The following is a 21,681-nucleotide window of genomic DNA, read 5'->3' as shown; positions in this document are numbered from 1 at the left end:
TGCTCCAGAATTTATGGCTTGCTGAGCCAAATATACTAAGCATATTTGTGCCACATTTTTGTCTGTGCCTACTTTGTGCCTTCTTTTGTTTCCTTTATTTGGACAAGATTTATACCAGCTCCAAGGTGGTATAAAAGAGGGGTAATATTTTTATAGTATAAAGCACTCTTGTGCATTGGGTCGCACCTTTCCCTTCACCATTTTATAAAACAATATCACAGATTTAGACACGTGTAACAATCTCAATCATACATTTAGTACAAACTAAAAATGGTGTAGGCACAATATTCTGGTGTTAAAAAAAGCTATCCTAATATATCTGTTCCATTAATCTCTTCTGGTCCTTAATAACTCAAGATGTTGATCTACAGTTTATAGTTAAAGCAGATGGCTCTAATTTTGAAGCAGGGGGCTATACTTCCTTGACCTTAAGAGAATCCTTACACCATAAGTTGCATCCATGTAACTTCTTCTCCCAGATATTTTCTACAGCAGAATTCAACTCTGATGTTGGAAATCAGGAGTTGTTGACAAAATAAAGCGGGAATTTGAAGAGTGAAGGCACTACTAGCTGGAAAGAACAAAGTTCCAAATTGTTGTTTATACAGATCATAAGAACCTCTTGTATATAGAATCTGCTAAGAGGCTTAACCACTTGTTTTTCTCTAGATATTATTTTGTCATTACCTTCCGTCCAGGTTCCAAAAACCTAAAAGCTCCTGCTTTTCTACAATTCCTCCCCTTGCAGGTTAAATCTCATGGACCTCCAGAGAAACCCCCTCAACTGTTGTTTGTTCTTAGAAATCTTAGGTCCACTGTTCTTTTGGAGTGTCATGGAAGCAACATTGCCCATCAATTGTCCAAGTATTGCTAAAGATGTGTATGGCCTTGTCTTGAACTGTTTTATAACCAGTTATGATGAAGGATGTGGAGAGGTTTATTGGGGAAGGTGACATCTGTAGGATGGGTTTTGAAGTTCCATTGCTCAGATACATGTTCAGGGTGGTAAAGTCAGTGTAGAGTAATGCGATGGTGGTGCTTTGTGCTGCCACTGTCCCGCTATATGGGGTGGGCCACAGTCTCTGCATTGCTCACTTTGTTTCTGCCCAGGAGCCAGGACCCACTGGTACTTCTCTGCTCTCCAGCTGGCCGCCGGAATCCTGTGTCCCACATTGGAGGCCACATCCTGTATGAAGCTGCAAGGCCTCCTCCAGATTCCTGTGTTCCCCTGCTCTTAAAGGACCAGTACACAGTAGCTTGACACATGTGGGTACTTTTGGCACCTTTCCCAAGGGAGAGGTGCCTGAGCTTTAGGTCCCTTACTTTGCTAGTTTCCAGTAAAGTTGTGCTTATCTGTTAGTCTGCCCATGTACTGAATTCTGCCTGTTTATTGACTCTCTACTGCCTCCCATGACTTATGCTTGTTTACAGTGTTGCCTCTCTGCTGCATGCCTTGACCTCAAATTGTTTTACGGATATGCATGAACTCTGGTGCCGTGACCACTGCCTGTTTCCTGACCACAAGTTTTGCACTAGTGTCTCTGACGCCCGTAGGTCAAATGCAACGGGACTATTTGAAGAGGTAGTGGCCTGGTAGCTCCCCTGCAGAGAAGACCATATGCCTGTGCAGGGGTTAAATGGTAAATACCAGGGGACTACCAGGATAGCTATCTTACGAATAGCTCAAAGCCAAATTGGTTGTTGGTAAAGTGGATCCACATCCATTTTCAATAACAAATAAGATTCATAGGGCTTTGGGCTCATCTGCTCTGTGTGCTAAATGTAAGTCTGATCTCCACCGCAGGCCACATAAGTTCAAGGTATGAGATAGTGTGGATGTCTGACAAGAACATCATGCTAAGGCAACCATGTGGCAAGTTCTGTCCCAGGTGTATTGGTCCCATTAAGACAAATCAAACCAGTTTCTTTTATTTTGGACTTGCCTCGAAGCCTGTGTCTCCTTTTGGAAGTTCTGTTCATAGACTCTCACCAGTTCTTTTCCAGGGTCTGCCTATGTACATGGTTAAGAAGATTCTTGATTCTACATGGTGTGGCAGACAGCTCCTTCAGCTTCATTTGGCAGGTTTATGATCCTGAAAAAAGGTGCTTAGAACCAGATAGGAACATCCATGCTAAAAGATTAATAAGCCTTTTATGTAGCTCAGAATAAAGAGCTCTTCAGACTCCCTGAAGAGGAAGGGCGATAAGACCATCAGGTTTTTGCCTGCTGCATCGTCATCTATTAGTTTGGAGCTGTACACATTTGTATACAGCAACAATTTGTTTCCCTTATCTAGTTCCTTGTCTGTGTAGTTTGGTTCTTGCATTTATTTTAATCCAGATATTGTTTCTGACAATAGTCATTTTTCTTTTAGGTAAGTATATAAAAATTCTGCACGCCACGATTATAGTCTTAAAACTTTCATGGTAATCCATATTAAAAAGTAATACAGGTCAACATTTTACACAGAAAGTATTGATCTGTCTGTGTTGTTTAGTTCAAGGTCAGTATTCACGGAAAGATCTTAGGAAGATTCAGGAATAGCTAGGGTCAGGGTCAGTTATTGTCCATTCGTTATTATTGGTTATCTTCATCCTTCAACTTTATTAGCCGTCATCATAAGCTGCCTGCTTTATTACATCACTGACATTTCCATCATCTGTTTACCATCATCGTTTGGTTCCTGTCATCTATCTATGAGTTTCCTTCTGTATATTTGTTGCCTGTCAGTGTTGATGCCTGATTTGATGGTCCGATTGTAATACAGCTTGGCCCTACTTTAAATCTTGGTGGTATCTGAGTGTACCAGGAGACACTGTCAGTACCTGGGAAAGGTGACTGCAAAAGATGAAGTCCAATTGTACAGTCCTGTGAACAACCAGCGTTGTTGCAACACATAACATAGACAGTGCTGGAATTTGTGTGATTGTCATTACCTTATTCTGCTCTCAAATATACTAGATATTAAACAGTAAACCACACTGAGACCCCAAGGATGCTACATGAATATCATCAGCAACCCCTTCAAGGGCTATCCCTTTTAAAGAGATTTCATATTGCTAGGATATACCATCAGCCAGGGAGGCTGGTCAGTACTGAAAACTATTTCTTCCTTCTCTTAGTTCCATGAGAATACAGATTCTTAAATGGGTGGCCCAACATTTATTGTATGTGTTATTTATAGGTTTGCTCATGCATCCCACTACTTTAAGATTAAGAAAAGACAATGTCATGCAGTTGGGTGTGGTCTGGTTAATGAGTAGAAACATACAGACATCAAGTGAAAGCAATAGGCACTGTCTGCTTTTGTCAGAAGCTGCTGGCATTCTACAGTACATTATTTTGTGAGACAGTAGACTTAAAGGGGTTGGCCCATCTGGGACATTAATGGCATACCGCAAGGATATGCCATCAATGTTGGATACTGTAGCTGCAGGTCCCACATCTGGGACCAGCTCCTATCTTCAGAATAGAACCCCAGAAGTGAACAGCCGTGCATCTGCGGGCACCTTCCATTCACCACTATGGAAGTTCTGAAAATAGCCAAGTGCTGCTATTTCCAGAAGTCCCATAGCTGTGAACAGAGGGTTGGCCGCAATTGCACAGTACGTTTTCGATTCACCACTATGGGACTTCCAAAATTAGCTAAGCGTGCTGCTCTCATAGCAGTGAATGGAGATCACGTTGAACATGCGCGGTGTGCTCTCCTTTACTTTAGGGGCCCTGTTCTTTACATAGGGGCGAGTCCAAGAGGTGGGCTCGCGCCTATCTGACATTGAGCATTATCCTAGCAATATGCCATCAAAGTCCCAGATGGGCCAACCCCTTTGACTATTCATGAGTCAAGGATGAAAGGTTTAGATTCTACCATATGCAAGCAAAACAAACAGAACAGAAGATGAATAGGTTTATTTAAGATATTATGGAACAGGAAAAGTGACTCTTACAGGCAGAGACATATCAGATGGACTTAGCAAACATTAACGTAATGTGAAAAAAGGCCAGCTCTTCTTTCAGGCATCATCATAGGGCATCACTGGTCCGAATGAAGTAGGTAAAATGGTTTCAAAATAATAAAAAATAAAATAAGCAAGAGATGTGAGTGCATCTCATTTATAATCAATGTCTTCTCTTAAGCCCTTTCCCATGTCTTTTAATCCTAATAAACCTGGACACAATGTTGCCCCTCAGATACGTAGAAAGAAGTTGTGTGTGTAATTCTGGTCCACAAGACAGGGCAAATTCTGGCTGCGAGTTTTGTGTGTCCAATTTATTGTGAAGCAAATTAAGCCTTCAATGTCCCCTTACTTGATCTCAGGAGGTCAAATTCCCTGTCCAGCAACTCTTCCTCTGTTAGCTTGGAGAAGTTATCATCACCAAATGGATTCCAGCCTGACATGTCCGGGGGGTTGCTGCTGTTCTGTTTTGGCAAGTTAGAAGTGGGTTCCTTTTCTGGTACACCTGCAGACCTGAAGCATAAACAAATTCCATTATAGATTTACATGGCTTTTATCTAGATTTGGTGGTAAAGTATCTGAATGGAGAAAGCAATGTGACGTAACTCAAAATACCTACGAACTATAGTTACTTTTCATTTAGATTTAAAATGTGAAATCTTGCAAAACATTTAGATTTTTTTTTGCTTAGGTTTGCTGCATAGACAATTTAGATAGATGGTCCTTAGCGACAGACTACAAACTGCAAAGTGACAGTCTGTAGCTAAGAAGCAACAGACAGAATTAAAGGGGTTTTCCACTTTCAGGCGGAAACCAAACACATGTGATCCACCAGCAATAAAGAATAGATCATCACTTGCCTGACAGCTTCACTCCGCACTCCGTGCTCTGTTCACCTGGCTGCCGTGGTGGCATCATATCGACAATATGTGACTACTACAGTCAATCAATGTCCTTAGCAGTGCACTGTGGTCATATGTTGTCGATGTGACATCACTAGGTAAACAAAGCCCTGCTGGGAGAACCAGAGCAACTGGAGCAGGTCCTGTTGGGTAATTAACGTTGGATTCTTTGCTGCAAGCAGATTGCATGTTCTCTCCGGTTTCCTCCTGAGTTCCATACATGTCAAAGCATTTTATGCATTTGAATCTCAGGTTATAGACTGAACTCTCTTAAAACTGCCCATAACTTACTGAAAGATAAAACTCCCCAAAGCTGCCCTTTGCTTTTGGATGGTGACAAACTTTTCTTTTACCTCTATAAAACGAGTTGAAAAAACTGTACATTCTATCAAACACCACAGACATGTCATGGTGAGATAAATAGCAGCCTCTGAGAATGGTCCATTCACAGAATGCAGCCCATCATAAATGGAGCCTGTGTCCGCCTATGGCACAGTGCGCCCCCTCCACTGTGGCGCGTAGAAAACATCTCAGGTGGGATCTGCTTGTCATGCCAGTAACGTTGGAAACCATCAAGGTTAAAATTTTTCTCATCAGAGAATAAAACTTTCTTCTACCTTTTGAATGTCCCATGTTTGGTGCTCTCTTCCAAAGTCCAAAAGAGCAGTTCTGTGGCGTTCAAGGAGACGAGGTCTTTGAAGAGGTTTTTTTGTTTTTGAAGCCCTTCAGTCTCAGATGCCGTCTGATTGTTATGGCGCTGCAGTCAGCACCAGTAAGGGCCTTAATTTGGGTCGAGGATCGTCCAGGGTCTTGACGGACAGCCAATTGGATCCTCCGGCTCAGTGCTGATGAAATTTTTTTAGGTCTTCCACTTGACTTTTTTGTTCCATAACCCTCAGGATCATTTAAGAATTTAAGAAATTCCAAATGACTGTCTTACTGCGTCCCACCTCAGCAGCAATGGCGCGCTGTGAGAGACCCTGCTTATGCAGTTCAACAACCCGACCACGTTCAAAAAGGGAGAGTTTTTTTGCCTTTGCCATCACAACGTGTGACTACCTGACAGAAAATGACAATGAATCCACATCTTTGCACAGATTTGACCTTTTAAAAGGCATGTGGTCCTAAACTTTTGATCAGCTGAAAAACAGCCTGTTTCAGTTTATTTGTTGTTTTTATTAAATTGAATGCTCAAAAAATGTTTTATCTCACTCTCATTTCTTCTTGCTGCATGTTGAAACTCTACTTGGAACCTTGTTAAGATCCAGCCATGCTAAATATGATTTTTTGCAATTTTTCAAGTGGTCTTAAACTTTTGATCAGGACTGTATCATAGCTGGTTGTAATAGCCTGCATGAATAACATAAATTAGGTTTTATAAGATATTATACTGTAAATTGCTACATTGCTATACCTTATTTTTACGTGTTTCTCATTTCACTGAGTTTACCTTTATGACATTTTAATTCTTGTATTAAACACACTGTCAGGTATCAGTGTAAACTACTCCTAATAAACCCTACAAAAACCTAACTACTTAGAATCTCAGAACATGTTTAATAGGCTTGTAAACGGCATTTATAGATGGAATCCAACTTGTAGAACAGGCTATGTGCAGGGTAAATTTTATTTCCTCTATTGTCATGCATGATATATGATGGATTTGGTTGTCAACATAACACTTCATTTATTCTCACAGCAAAAGCACAGCCAGAAATGTTCTGACGATTCACTTCAAGTTGAGCCTCACCAAATGGCTTTGCTTTTTAGCTTACTTTTAAGGCTATGTTCACTAGGTTATATGCATGCAGCAAGGTCCTCTCCATGGACAAAAACTATAATGTCATGTTTCCTGAGGTTCTACAATGCCCAGACAGTAGAAACACCCCACAAATGACCCAATTTCGGAAAGTAGACACCCTAAGGTATTCGCTGATGGGCATAGTGAGTTCATGGAAGTTTTTATTTTTTGTCACAAGTTAGCGGAAATGGAATAAAAAAAAAAATAATTTGTTACTAAAGTCTCATATTCCACTAACTTGTGACAAAAAATAAAATTTTACATGAACTCGCCATGCCCCTCACGAAATACCTTAGGGTGTCTTCTGGCAATGTGCGGATCCGCAAAATGCGGAAAGCACATTGCCAGTGTCCGTGTTTCGCGGATCCGCAAAACACATACGGATGTCTGAATGGAGCCTTACAGGGGGGTGATCAATGACAGGGGGGTGATCAGGGAGTCTATATGGGGTGATCAGGGGTTAATAAGTGACGGGGGGGGGGGGGTGTAGTGTGATGATTGGTGCTACTTACAGAGCTGCCTGTGTCCTCTGGTGGTCGATCCAAGCAAAAGGGACCACCAGAGGACCAGGTAGCGGGTATATTTGACGCTGTTAACAAAGCAGTGTCTAATATACTTTTTTAGGGTTCAGCTCTTTCGGGATGACGTGCCGATGCGTCCATGAGGAATAACCCGGCTGCCCGCAGGACGCATCCCTGCATTAGGCGGTCGGGAGAAGGTTAAGCTTAGCGGCCAGTGCAAAAACTGTAGGTTTTTTGTTTAAATATAGATATTGACACTGAAAATTTAAAATAACATCAAAAATAGGTCATTTTCTGATGACACATTCCCCTTAAATTACCAGATTTTTTCAAAATTCACAATGTTTTTCATAAATCTTTGTTAAAGAAATATGTTACTCCTCTGGTTTCACAGAACTGGACTGGTGGAGGTAGAGGTGGAGGTAGAAGGTGAAACAGAATTTGAGTCAGGAAGAATTCTAGATTTCAGAGGGGTCTGTAATAAGTTACAATATCTAATCCACTGGAAAGGTTATGGTCCTGAGGAGAGGTCTTGAAGAGGTCCACGCTGATCGGTTGATTAAGAAATTTCATGACAAAGAGGAAGGGGTGGGGGCTACTGTCACGATTCCCTTGGACACTGCTGTCTCCATGTGGCAGCAGAGTCAGGTTGCCGGAGGAACCAGGGCTGCTGGGCAGCCTGTGCAAAGAGGAGGTGCGGGCGCATGGCTGGCAGCTCTACCTGGTGTGCAGGCACACCGGCGTGAGCTGCGTTTCTTCAGTATAAAAAGCCAGAACCTACATGCACAGGTGCCGATGAATTCCTTGTCCTCTGGCTCCCCCTACTGTTCCATTGCGTTTACTGAGAACTCCTTTAGTTTTCTGGATTTTATATTGCGACTACATTTTTGGCTTCTGTCGATTTGGTATTCTATGGATCTCCTGGTTCTGACTTTTTGGCATGTTTGGTTTTCTCGTTTGCCCCTGGAATATCTTGTACTGCATTGTCTGGCACTTCACCGATTTTCCACACAACTACTTAGTATTTGTACATTTGTTTGTCCCTGTATGTGCGTCACCCTTCACCTATTTCAGTATAGGGACTGCCGTCCAGTTGTTGGGTCAATGCCGAGGGTGACCGTGCATGTAGGTAGGGATAGTGGATCCGGCCAGTTTTAGGGCTGCACTATCCCTGTTTGTATGGGACGGTAGTCATTATCCTGACAGCCGTGCTGCAAACGCTGGGGGAGTAACAGCTGAGTATAGGCTCATTTTTTATTTTATTACATTTTGACATTATAACCAATGTATGTCAGAAAGTCTGAAAAGCATGATATCTAATGAACACTGAAATGTCATGTTATTTTAGTGCATAGGTCCTAGTAGGATGTGAGCAATCTGCAGAATAGAAGGCTTAGACTTGAATTATAGCACTGAAAGCAGAGGCACTTAGTACAAATCTAAGAAGAGTGGCAAATGCAGCGGGGTGCTTTACCAAGTGCCATGGAAGTGTACCAATGTTGTCTTCGAACAGGTCATGTAAACTTTTAAACAGGACCTGTCACTACTCCTGAAATGTATGTTTTAGCAATTGTTTGTATTCCACGTGAAATGATAATTCTGTATCAACTCTATGTTGTTCCATTCTTCTATTATTCCTACTAAAAGTTTATGATTAAAGTTACAGCTGGTTGTTTGAGGTATCAGTGACATCATCCCGCCAGCCTGCGCTAGGATGTAGGCATCTTATTTGTTCTTTCCTAGTCTGGCCCACTTTGGAGAACACACTTCTGGGGGCTTCATTTCTACTGAAGCCACTCTGGGAAAGTGTATTACTACCGACACTCTGCTTAGCATAATGATTTTTGTATGCTATTCGTATTTTTAAGGGGCTATCTGTATGGCACTATTTTTTCTGCAGTATAGTATTTGGGGGCACTGGGGTACAGTATTGAGGGTAGTAGCAGGATGATGATGCTGTTGGGGCACTGGGATTGGGAGTTTGTGCTAAGAAGGTGAGGAGGATGATAGAAAAGCGAGGCACATAAGATAATTGGTATGTAGTGCTGTATTCTCCTGTATGTTTGGTAGTGCTGAAAGACCAAGCAGCTGAAGCTAAAGCTGGCTCAGTGCTGTGGCCCACGTCTCACCTCCTCAGCCCCCTCTACCATATCCTAATGGCACTGTGGTATTTAGTTCTGCTGGGGCAGCTTATTGTGCTGCACTGTTGTATTTTGTTCTGCTGGAGTGGTATTTTTTGTTGCACTATGATATTGCTGATCCCTGCCTTCTGCCAATTTGGACCCACTTTTTTTTTTTTTTTTTTGCAAGGCCACTTTAGGTCCCCAATTCTCCCCTGGCCATAAATTTATAGTGGGAATAACAGAGGGACAGCACAAAACAGAGTTACAAAAAAACATGTTCCAGAACTCTTACTTCCTAGGGAATGCAAGCTGTTACTGAAGGAGGTTATAGGTTCTCTTTAACAATAGCATAAAAGATAATAAATGTTCCCCATGAATATTTTTTTTAATAAATACATATTATTCTGCATTTATAGTAATATTTAAGAGCTACTTACATGTTAGTATTACACAAGTTTCTCATTGCTCCCACATGCTCCAGGTGAGGAGTGGCATATGATACTAAGGTTGGAGTGAACTGCTGAGGAGAAGACAGATACTGAGGAGGGTGAGACTGAAGATGGACCATGGCTTGCTGCTGCTGTTTTAACGGAGCCTGTTGATACTGATGAACCTGTTTATAAAAAAGACATTCATGAAACTACAACATAAGCTGGGAGTTACAGATAACAGCTCTGTCATTAACCCTTTCGTGACACTGTAATTTTCAATTTTAGCGTTTTCCGTTTTCTTTACTTCCTATCCGCTGGAGTCATAACCTTTATTTTTATTTTCGTTCACAGTCGCAAGTTGTACTTTCTAATGTCACCATTTCATATTCAAACAATGTAGTGGAAAGCTGGAAAAAAATTGTAAATGGGGTGGAATTGGGAAACAAAATTCTGCCACAATTTTATGGATTTTGTTTTTACGACATTCCCAATCCGGTTTAACTGACAACTGACCTGTTGCCCTCATTCTACGGGCTAGTACAATTACAACAATACCATTTATGTTTTTTTCTTCTGTTTTAATACTGAAATAAAAAAAACTATGGATACATTTTTTTTTCTTTTTATCTCCATATTCTGACACCCCCTCCCCACACACAAAGCTGTGTGGGTACTCATTTTTTGAAGGACAATCTGTAGTTTTTATTGATACCATTTTGGAGTGTGTGTGACTTTTTGATCACATTTCTTTGAACTGAAGTTGAAGGGAGTTGAACTTGATAAAAGCTCTCCTGATTATAAAAGCTCTGCAAAAGGTATGTTTATCCTGCTTACCCCAGCAGATTAATGAGCACCATATAACAAGCATATATAACACTAAAAACAAAGGAATAGACACTTAGGACTGTTTACATCCCTGACCATCACACACTGAATATTAGATGTTTCACTGAAGTTGACTTAGTTACAAGTCATTTTTTTAAGTGTGCCTTGAGTGCAGTACCTTTACCAAACTTTTCACTTCTAAGTTCAGCAGTTTGTGCTGCAGACTTCTTCCTCCTCTTAACAGGAAGTTACTATTGTCTGCCATGTTACCAATAAAATGGAATTGCAGCCCAGTCCTGGACCTTTACAAGCACAGCTCTCTCAAGGGGGCTGTCTACTTGAATCAGTGTCAAAACTGTACTGACAATGCAATAATTTGTAATTCTCTGTTGGGGTGAGACAGTAGTGTTAGAGTCCTGTCAGATATTCTACACTCAAAGATTATCTTGTAATTTAGAACAATCTAACAAGTATTTGAGCGATAATCGCTTAGTCTAAAAGGGGCCTTAGCTATAGCTCTATCTCGATCTCAGCAGGGAGAAAGTAAAGGGCTGCAGTAATTCAGGTGTCCTTCTACCCTGTCACATACTGAAGCAAATTGACACTGCAGTCTGCAAGTGAATAAAAAGAGCACATTTTTTTCATCCTAGAATTTACACACTGAGACAACTGTAGACAGACAGTCTAAAAAAAATGTGCAGTAGCTGATGCTCGGTGAAAAATCTGGTGTACATTTACACTGCCTTATACCACCTATTAGCGTAGCTTATGCCGAAAATGTGTCCGCATGCCCTCAAAATCTACCCCAACGCGCCAGAATTCAGTCTTTGCACCAAAAAGCTGTTCCAACCCTGAGACAAAGGTCTGTCCCAATGCTCCAAAATTAAGTCCACCACAAACTTTAGACAACTCTTAGTTAGCCTAATCTTTACTACTATTATGTGTCAGAATCATGGATTTCAGTGTCATATATGCACCTTGAAGGTAGACTAGAGCTGGCCACATCCATATTCTAGTTTAAAACCAGGAACAGTTTTTTTGGCGCTTCTGAATTATAAATGTCTATAAAATGAGTTGTGCCAGAATTTTAGCACAAACAATGCTAAGAAAGTGGCACACTTATATAGTAAATGTGGACCATTATAATTCCTCCCGAGTGTGGTCTCTAATGGACAGTAACAAACTTTATTACTACAACGAATGTACTATTAAAAGGAGATTCAAATGTGAAAACATTAGTAAATCACTGATCTAACGCTGACTTACCATGGCTGGATATTGAGGTGGGATATGTTGTTGGTGGTATATGGAGTGCATCAAATATTGTTGCTGAAGAAACTGCTGTTGATACTGTTGATACTGTATACAACAAAGACATACTGGTGTTTAGTGTAAAATAAAATCTTATATAGTGTAACTTTTATCCTACTATTTAAAAAAAAAAAAAAAAGAACTCTGTCGCCATATTTGAACACCCATAACTTTTTTTTTTCTGGCAACAGAACTTTGTGAGGGCTCCTTTAACAGTGACCTCCACAGCGGCCGTCCCTTTATTAGTGACCTCCACAGTACCCCATTTCCTTAACAGAGATTTCCACAACACCCCGTCCCCTTAACAGTGGCCTCGACAGCAATCTGCCCCTTAACACTAACCTCCATATCAGACCTTCCCCATAATTGTGACCTCCACAACAGCCTGCCCATAGGGTGGCCAGAGATCCGGTTTTAGGCTGGACAGTCTGGCTTTCAGACTCCCTGTCCTCCGTCTGGTGCAGGGCCTTGAACAGCTCACTCTCAGACAGCAGCACTGTGCTGTTTGAGCGTGAGCTGCAGGGAGAAAGTCACCATCCCTCCCACCCCTGCAGCTGACAGAAGTTGATTTTTAATGTAAAAGCTTCTGGCTGGCACTCAAATAGATGGATTTACATGGACTGTTCGGTTTTGTAAAATATTCTGCATTTATTGAGCATAAACATACATATATTTAGTAAGATCACAAAAAAAAAAAAACTAAAATACTAAAAACTATAATCGAAAAAAAATTAAAAATACTCCTGAGTCTCCACCTCTAGGGATCACTGTGGTACCTACAGTGATAAGTCCCCACTTGTACGTTGTTTCTTCAAGCGCTCCTTCAACGTACAAGTGGGGACTTATCACTGTAGGTACCACAGTAATCCCTAGAGGTGGAGACTGACGAGTATTTTAATTTAAATTTTGATTATAGTTTTTAGTGTTTTTTAGTGATCTTACAAAATATATGTATGTTTATGCTCAATAAATGCTGAAATTTTAACAAAACCAAACAGTCCATGTAAATCCATCTATTTGAGTGCCAGCCAGAAGAGGTTTTTACATTATTGTAATATTTTTCACAAGACAATAGGATGTGTCTGCTGGAGAGAGCGCCTTTACCATGTTGCAGCTGAGGTTGAGCCACTGGCACAACATTTTTATTCAGAAGTAGATTTTTACCCAAATTTTTTTAATCCCCGTCGGCTGCGGAGTGGGGGGGGAACACGTGGGCTAACCGGATCGGGGGCGTGGCGTAGCAGGACCTGGGGTGGAGTTTTTAAGTCTGTCTTTTGAGGCTGGCCTGAATGGTCACCCTACCTGCCCCCTTAACTGTGACTTTCACAGCACTCCGCTCCCTTAACAGTGTCATCCACAGCGCCCTGCCCCTTTAAAGCTAACCTGCAGCAGTGAAGAAAAATGGTTGGTTTGTTATGGAAACCTGGTGTAAAACTGTGTGTATGTGGAGACTAACGACCTGCGAACTTCTATTTGCTGATAAGGGTCATGTGATGGTGCCATATTTGCATTTTTGGGGTAATATCTCAGGAACGGTACATGCTAGAGAGCTGAATCTCATTGTAAAATCTTCCCGGACACCTGATGTACCTGTGTGCCAAATTTCGTAATTGTAAATGCGACGGTGCAGATTCCTTTAGCGGACATACACACATACACTCAGCTTCAGGGGCGTAACTATCAGGGAAGCAGCTGCTTCGGGGCCCTGATCTTAGAAGGGGCCCGGGAGCAGTAGCAGGGGTGTCAGCAGGGCAGGGTTGCATGTACTATGATGTAAACTTCTGGCCTCACAGGCAGCGTATAGTGGAGGGCCGCACTGAAGATAACAGCAGCTCTTGTCAGCAGCAGCTTATGCTGCTACCTTAAAAAATCTCCCTGGAGCTTCCTTAAGACCCCCCCCCCCCCCCCCCCCCCAGTTTTGCTCCTCTTCACTTACTGTCATATTACGGCAGGGCAGTAGTGCTCTTTGCTCTGCTGTCAGTGTCGGGACAGAGTGAGGGGGGGGGGGGGGGCTGCACTGCTCTGAGGAGGAGACACCCAGCCATGTGCTCCGGGGTTAGAAACTCTTCTGGATCCTCCACAGCCTGACAAATCCATCTAGCCTGCCCAAAAGGCAAGTGTATGTATGTGAAAGGTGTGTGTGTGATTATCTATCTCCTATCTATCAAATATACTGTAAATATATATATGTAACAGGACCTAGTTATCTCACCAGTGGAGGCATTTGGTGGAAATTTCAATGCATAAAATGCATATGTGAAATGAGAAACAGGCCTAAGACTATATAATGAATGTCTGTGTATATTTACACATTCAGCCCCATACTGAGGAGGCATAGGGGAAATACACTACCCAGTGGTTGCTATTTTATTCTGTGTATTCAAGTAAGCAAGAGTTCACATCTCCATTTCATTTTCGGTTCTTCTGATCCGTCAGAAGAACAGAAAAAAGGATCCTGTAAACAAATGGATCCTGTTGCATCCTGTTATGCACATTTGGCATCCGTTTGAGCCATTTCTACCTGAGATCCATTTTTTAGACAGAAAGAAAACTCCTGTACGCAGTACTTTTTTCTGTCTGATAGAACAGATCTCAGAAATGGCTCAACGGATGCAACAGGATCCATTTGACACATCAGAAGATCGGAAATGTAAACTCTCCCTAATTATATTTGTTTTGAGTACTTTTTTTTTTTCATTTTTCTTGTAATTATGATAACAGACCTTTTATTGGCATTGTATAGTGAGTATAGCTGTAATATTGTGCAAGGCAGGAGCGTACCTATAGTGGAAGCAGGGGACGCAGCTACTGCGGGGCCTGAACTCAAAAGGGGCCCATCTGAGATGAGGACTAAATTGTAAAAGGGCCCCCACAATAGTATTATATACAGTGACATGATATGCAGTATATGTGTGGGAAACGGACGAAGTCGCAGGGGGGGGGGGCATTCAATAATTTGGTGTGGGGCCCAGTCAGTTCTAGTTACGCCACTGCTCAGCTTTATATATTAGATTGTTGACTGTGCAGAATAATATTTATTAGATCGTGCTGTGGAAAAGTGTATCATTTGAATTTTTTTTTATCTTTTTAAAATATCTTTTAAAAGATTTATTGAACTCTTTTTACACTTTTTTGTCTAATTAGCGGAACCTGTGATGATTTGATCTCTTGTATCATGCACTGTAATATTCATGTATTGTAGTGCATAGTTATTCTGACAGGTAAGGTACTGCATCTTGGTGGAGGCAGAAAGTTTTAGAGGCAGAGACCTTCAGAAGGCCCACAGTAGCCATGCCTGAGTACTTCTTCCCTCTAACTGCTCAGATGCTGCTGCCACTACTGACCACAGCACTGAACTGCCTGAACTCCAATATCCTGGCAATGAGAGTCGGGTACCTGCTGTATAATACAGCCAGCACCTGCAAGCAATGGTGCAGTCCCAGCTCCTGAACCTGCACCATTGCCATAACATACTAGCACAGAGTAGGAATGGATCTACTTCCTTGAAATAATAGTATGTTATAGAGCAGTAAGGGGTTAAATGTTTTTTATGACCCAATGCCTTCATTAAGATGTCTATTTATGGCCAGTTTAGACTATAAGACCCTCATAAACTTGGAGGTGTATCTGTTTTATCAGAGGCAACCCCTTTCAAATTGGAGTTCCTACTAGCACCTTGACCAATAACTGGTTTTGGTGGGGGGAAATTGTGGCCAGGCATCTAAACCGCCATGTCTCATTACATGGTGGCGACACATACATGGAAGGCTTGGGTCCCCCAAGCAGCTCTTGGTTCTAGCTCATATAGCAGGGCCCCTTCTATAACATCCATATGTAGTAATGGGTCCTATGGATCAGAGTGACCTTCTTTAAAGTGAACCTGTCAGCGGGATTTTGTGTATAGAGCTGAGACCATGGGTTCCTAGATGGCCGCTAGCACATCCGCAATACCCAGTCCCCATAGCTCTGTGTGCTTTTATTGTGTCAAAAAAAACGATTTGATACATATGCAAATTAACCTGAGATGAGTCCTGTACGTCAGATGAGTCAGGGACAGGACTCATCTCAGGTTAATTTGCATATGTTTAAAATCGTTTTTTTTTACACAATAAAAGCACACAGAGCTATGGGGACTGGGTATCACGGATGTGCTAGCGGCCATCTAGCAACCCATGTCCTCAGCTCTATACCCAAAATCCCTGGTGACAGGTTCCCTTTAATAGGATAAATAACATTTAACCTAAGAATTCACACTTCTACTACACGGTCTACATAGCTCTTGAGAACATCCCAGGTTCTAATTATTATTCATGCAAGTATTAATATAATAGAAATGTATCCTGAGCACTGCCACTTGTAAAGCAAAGCACTGTATGCAGAATCCTGTTCTTCAGGTTTCATTTACATACCTAGACAGGAATTCCACAATACACTCCTTATCAGAATCCCTTTATCAGAAGGGATCCAATAAGAGAAGATACTGAAGTCACAATTCCAAATCTACCTGGTCAGACAGTCCTTTGCCTGCTGTGCCTGTGGATCCAACAAGTAAAATCATATCTTCTTTACTGACAACTGATGTCATTAAAAAACGCACTTCATGGTCTGGTCTGATGCGTTTCAACCAGGGCTAAAACGATTACTCGATTGAATTGAGTAATTCGACACACAAAAAAATCATCAATGCAATTTTTTTGCATCGAGGATTCGTTTGCGTCTTGTGACCATGGAGCTGGAGTGAAGCGCTTGCTATTACTTGCCGCTCTGTGGAGTGGCGCCCCTACAGGAAATGTAAGTATTCTATTTCACTGGCGCTGGGGTCATGGCACTGAAGGGGGACAGCCGGCAATGGATGGCATGGAGGGGCAGATGGGAGTGGGATACATGAAGGGGCTGATATAAATGGCACTGGGCGAGTGGGGGACATGGAGGGGCTGATTTGATGACACTGGAGGAGTAGGGAACATGGAGGTGCTGATCTGATGGCACTGGGGGACATGGAGGGGCTGATTTGATGGCACTGGGGGACATGGAGGGGCTGATCTGATGGCACTGGGGGAGTGGGGGACATGGATGGGCTGATCTGATGGCACTGGGGGAGTAGGGGACATGGAGGGGCTGATCTGATGGCACTGGGGGACATGGAGGGGCTGATCTGATGGCACTAAGGGAAATGGAGGGGCTGATCTGATGGCACTAGGGGACATTGAGGGGCTGATCTGATGGCACTGGGGGAGTGGGGGACATGGATGGGCTGATCTGATGGCACTGGGGGAGTAGGGGACATGGAGGGGCTGATCTGATGGCACTGGGGGACATGGAGGGGCTGATCTGATGGCACTTGGGGAGTGGGGGACATGGCAATGGATGGAATGGAGGGGCTGATGGCACTGGGGGAGTGGAGCTGAAGGCACTGGGGTGGGGGAGAGCTGAAGGCACTGGGGGAACGGAGCTGATGGCACTGGGGGGATAGTGGAGCTGATGGCACCGGGGGAACTGATGCACTTGGGCTGATCGCACAGGGGGAACGAAGGGTGTTGGGGACTGATGGCAGGGGGTCTGATGAGTTTTTATAAAGGAAAACAGTCTATTAATTCATTTTTTTCTTACTAGATTACTCAATGAATCATAAGAAATAATCGATAGAATACTCTATTACTAAAATAATCGTTTACTGCAGCCCTAGTTTCAACCATAACAACAGTCTTAATCATAGACATGTCTATGAGTAAGAACGTTGTTACAGTTGAAACGTATCAGAACAGACTATGAAGTGCGTCTTTTAATGTCAATAGTTTTTAATAAAGAAGATATGATTTTACTCGCTGGATCCACCTCCTTTTCTTCCAAGTTTCTCCAGGGTGTGGACACACCTTAGGATTCGAGCTTTGAGTCTACAAACTGTTCTCTTGGGAGCTGGGCATCCACCACATGTAAGCCATACGCAGAATACAGGCTGCTGTAAATGATAGCCTAAATTCTCCTGATACTTAGGACAACAGCAGGGATTTGATTTTATGACCAATTTACCCAAATCTATTAACCACTCATACAGTTTCAGATAGTAAATGAATGTCATAGAATTGCAGTAAATGCACTTGACTAACATTTCTGTGAAGGAACATAAATCAGTCGACACCTTCTTCTCCACCTCTTCCGATCCCTCTACCCACCCTCCCATTTACAAGAACATGGCAGCGCTGACTGGATAGTGTCAGACTGTGCAGGAACACAGCTGGAAACCGATCGGAACCTTCACTGCAAACTTACTGCAATTCATTCATATTTTCTCCAGAATTGTTCTTACATGGATAATGCAAGTAGTTACTAAAACTGACATGTCAGGTGAGCAGAAAATATGTTCTCTTTAAAGACCTTAGAATTTCATCTTCACAAATGAGGAAACCATTTTGGCACCACAATGAATATACTGACCTGCTTTATGTAGGTGTCCTGGAGCAGTTGCTGCTGCTGCAATTGATGTAGCTGCTGTAACCTCCAGTCTCCAGGTTGAAGTTGCTGTAAAACTCTGTGCTGCTGGAAGGACTGCTGGCTACTTTCCTGACTCAACAGCGTGCTAGGCCCATTGCCAAGCCGTGGAGTTGTATCTGTAGCTGCTGAAACAGGATATGACAAATATGTGTTAATAAGTGTCAATGTCCATCTCATCCCATAGAAGTAATGACGTCCTAACACAATTATAATTTTACATTCTACTGGTATATCATCTCCAGGTAAATTCCCATACCATTGTGGATCTGCTGACTTTGAGCACTCTGTGTTGGCATCTTAACAGGGGTTGCAGCATTTTGAATATTGAGCACCTTTGTCTGGGCTGTACTGGAAAATGCCTTAGGTCTCTGTCTTGGCGCAATGGATGTTTCTGTGGGCCCAAGTGAATCTGTTATTCTGTAAGATGAAACAAAATGTGACTGTTAAAACAGAAATGTAAAAATACTCTTTCATCCAGGGAACGCTAAGGATATTCTGATCTTCCTGACCTGGCAGTGTACCACCAGCAATCTGAGATTTTACCACCTGCAACGCCCTCTATTTGGGATCTTTTCAAGAAAGCAATTTAGCAAACATGTTATATTCACCCCCTGAAGAAGCAACCGCGCAAAGTGCTCATTGGGGATCTACCTAATGCGCATAGTCATATTCAGAACATGGTTGTGATATGCTTCTTTAGACCCTGACCAGTAATATCGACTGCTCACTTGCTGAGTGGTTAGGGCAAATGTTGAGAAATTCTAAGCCTAATTTAATGAATATCATAGGACCAGATTTATGAATTGTATTCATTACATAAACCCCATTGTTTTATCCTACTTGGAATCAGTTCTCACATACTTTCTGAGGATTTGACTTTAAAAAAATTGAATAATTTATTTACTTGTTAGTAGTTTAGGATTCCTTTTGGCTTTGTGGGTGATCTAATTGTATTTTGGAGTTTCTACTCTTTATTGCTTTATGATATGGGCAGCAATAAAATGTTATATAAGATGTGTCTAGCCTGTTTAAATTATAGCCCTGTGAGATTCTTTCCAGGAAATAAGTTCTAAAATAAAGATACTGAACTGAAATATAGGTAAGTAACCCTGTTCTTTAATTACTGAGAACTGAAATATAGGTACCGTAAGTAACCCTGTTCTTTAATTACTGAGAACTGAAATATAGGTACCGTAAGTAACCCTGTTCTTTAATTACTGAGAACTGAAATATAGGTAAGTAACCCTATTATTTAATTACTGTGAACTGAAATATAGGTAAGTATCCCTGTTCTTTAATTACTGTGAACTGAAATATAGGTAAGTATCCCTGTTCTTTAATCACTGTGAAGCGAAATATAGGTAAGAACTGTAACCTTGTTCTTTAATTACTGAGAACTGAAATATAGGTAAGTAACCCTGTTCTTTAATTACTGTGAACTGAAATATAGGTAAGTAACCCTGTTCTTTAATTACTGTGAACTGAAATATAGGTAAGTAACCCTGTTCTTTAATTACTGAGAACTGAAATATAGGTAAGTAACCCTATTCTTTAATTACTGAGAACTGAAATATAGGTAAGTAACCCTATTCTTTAATTACTGAGAACTGAAATATAGGTAAGTAACCCTATTCTTTAATTACTGTGAACTTAAATATAGGTAAGTATCCCTGTTCTTTAATCACTGTGAAGTGAAATATAGGCAAGTACTGTAACCCTGTTCTTTAATTACTGTGAACTGAAATATAGGTAAGTAATCCTGTTATTTAATTACTGTGAACTGAAATATAGGTAAGTAACCCTGTTCTTTAATTACTGAGAACTGAAATATAGGTAAATAACCCCGTTCTTTAATTACTGAGAACTGAAAAATAGGTAAGTAACCCTGTTATTTAATCACTGTGAAGTGAAATATAGTTAAGTACTGTAACCTTATTCTTTAATTAATGTGAACTGAAATATAGGTACCGTAAGTAACCCTGTTCTTTAATCACTGTGAAGTAAAATATAGGTAAGTAACCCTGTTCATTAATTACTGTTAAGTGAAATATAGGTAAGTAACCCTGTTATTTAATCAATGTGAAGTGAAATATAGGTAAGTAACCCTGTGCTTTAATCACTGCGAAGAGAAATATAGGTAAGTACTGTAACCCTATTCTTTAAATAATGTGATCTGAAATATAGGTACAGTAAGTAACCCTGTTCTTTATTCACCGAGAACTAAAATATAGGTAAGTAACCCTGTTCTTTAATCACTGTAAAGTGAAATATAGGCAAGTACTGTAACCCTGTTCTTTAATCAATGTGAACTGAAAAATAGGTAAGTAACCCTGTTCTTTAATTACTGTGAAGTTAAATATAGGTAAGTACCGTAACCCTGTTCTTTAATTACTGTGAAGTGAAATATAGGTAAGTAACCCTGTTATTTCATTACCGAGAACTGAAAAATAGGTAAGTAACCCTGTTCTTTAATCAATGTGAAGTGAAATATAGGTAAGTAACCCTGTTCTTTAATTATTGTGAAGTGAAATATAGGTAAGTATTTAAAGAATAGGGTTACAGTACTTGCCTATATTTCACTTTACAGTGATTAAAGAACAGGGTTACTTACCTATATTTTAGTTCTCGGTGAATAAAGAACAGGGTTACTTACTGTACCTATATTTCAGATCACATTATTTAAAGAATAGGGTTACAGTAATGTGATCTGAAATATAGGTACAGTAAGTAACCCTGTTATTTAATCACTGTGAAGTGAAATATAGTTAAGTACTGTAACCTTATTCTTTAATTAATGTGAACTGAAATATAGGTACCGTAAGTAACCCTGTTCTTTAATCACTGTGAAGTAAAATATAGGTAAGTAACCCTGTTCATTAATTACTGTTAAGTGAAATATAGGTAAGTAACCCTGTTATTTAATCAATGTGAAGTGAAATATAGGTAAGTAACCCTGTGCTTTAATCACTGCGAAGAGAAATATAGGTAAGTACTGTAACCCTATTCTTTAAATAATGTGATCTGAAATATAGGTACAGTAAGTAACCCTGTTCTTTATTCACCGAGAACTAAAATATAGGTAAGTAACCCTGTTCTTTAATCACTGTAAAGTGAAATATAGGCAAGTACTGTAACCCTGTTCTTTAATCAATGTGAACTGAAAAATAGGTAAGTAACCCTGTTCTTTAATTACTGTGAAGTTAAATATAGGTAAGTACCGTAACCCTGTTCTTTAATTACTGTGAAGTGAAATATAGGTAAGTAACCCTGTTATTTCATTACCGAGAACTGAAAAATAGGTAAGTAACCCTGTTCTTT

The 21,681-nt window shown here is 40.9% G+C and overlaps 1 protein-coding gene across 3 annotated transcripts in view; it reads right to left on the bottom strand.

The window, feature by feature from the left end:
- Window positions 1-21,681, bottom strand: part of BMP2K (BMP2 inducible kinase) — a 220,517-nt gene that overhangs the window by 34,487 nt on the left and 164,349 nt on the right. For 2 of the 3 annotated variants that reach the window (XM_044304924.1, XM_044304940.1), the window contains exons 10-14: window positions 18,620-18,780; window positions 18,307-18,488; window positions 11,827-11,919; window positions 9,742-9,917; window positions 4,310-4,470 (exon numbers count right to left, since the gene is read on the bottom strand). In XM_044304924.1, coding sequence (XP_044160859.1) covers window positions 4,310-4,470; window positions 9,742-9,917; window positions 11,827-11,919; window positions 18,307-18,488; window positions 18,620-18,780 — 773 coding nt within the window. The remainder of the gene's footprint in view (window positions 1-4,309; window positions 4,471-9,741; window positions 9,918-11,826; window positions 11,920-18,306; window positions 18,489-18,619; window positions 18,781-21,681) is intronic. The other variant, XM_044304933.1, reaches the window with a different exon arrangement.

Source organism: Bufo gargarizans, chromosome 1 (assembly GCF_014858855.1).
Source record: "Bufo gargarizans isolate SCDJY-AF-19 chromosome 1, ASM1485885v1, whole genome shotgun sequence".
NCBI lineage: Eukaryota > Metazoa > Chordata > Amphibia > Anura > Bufonidae > Bufo > Bufo gargarizans.
Note: the sequence above shows the minus strand (reverse complement) of the source record. Positions and strands in the feature narration are given on the sequence as shown.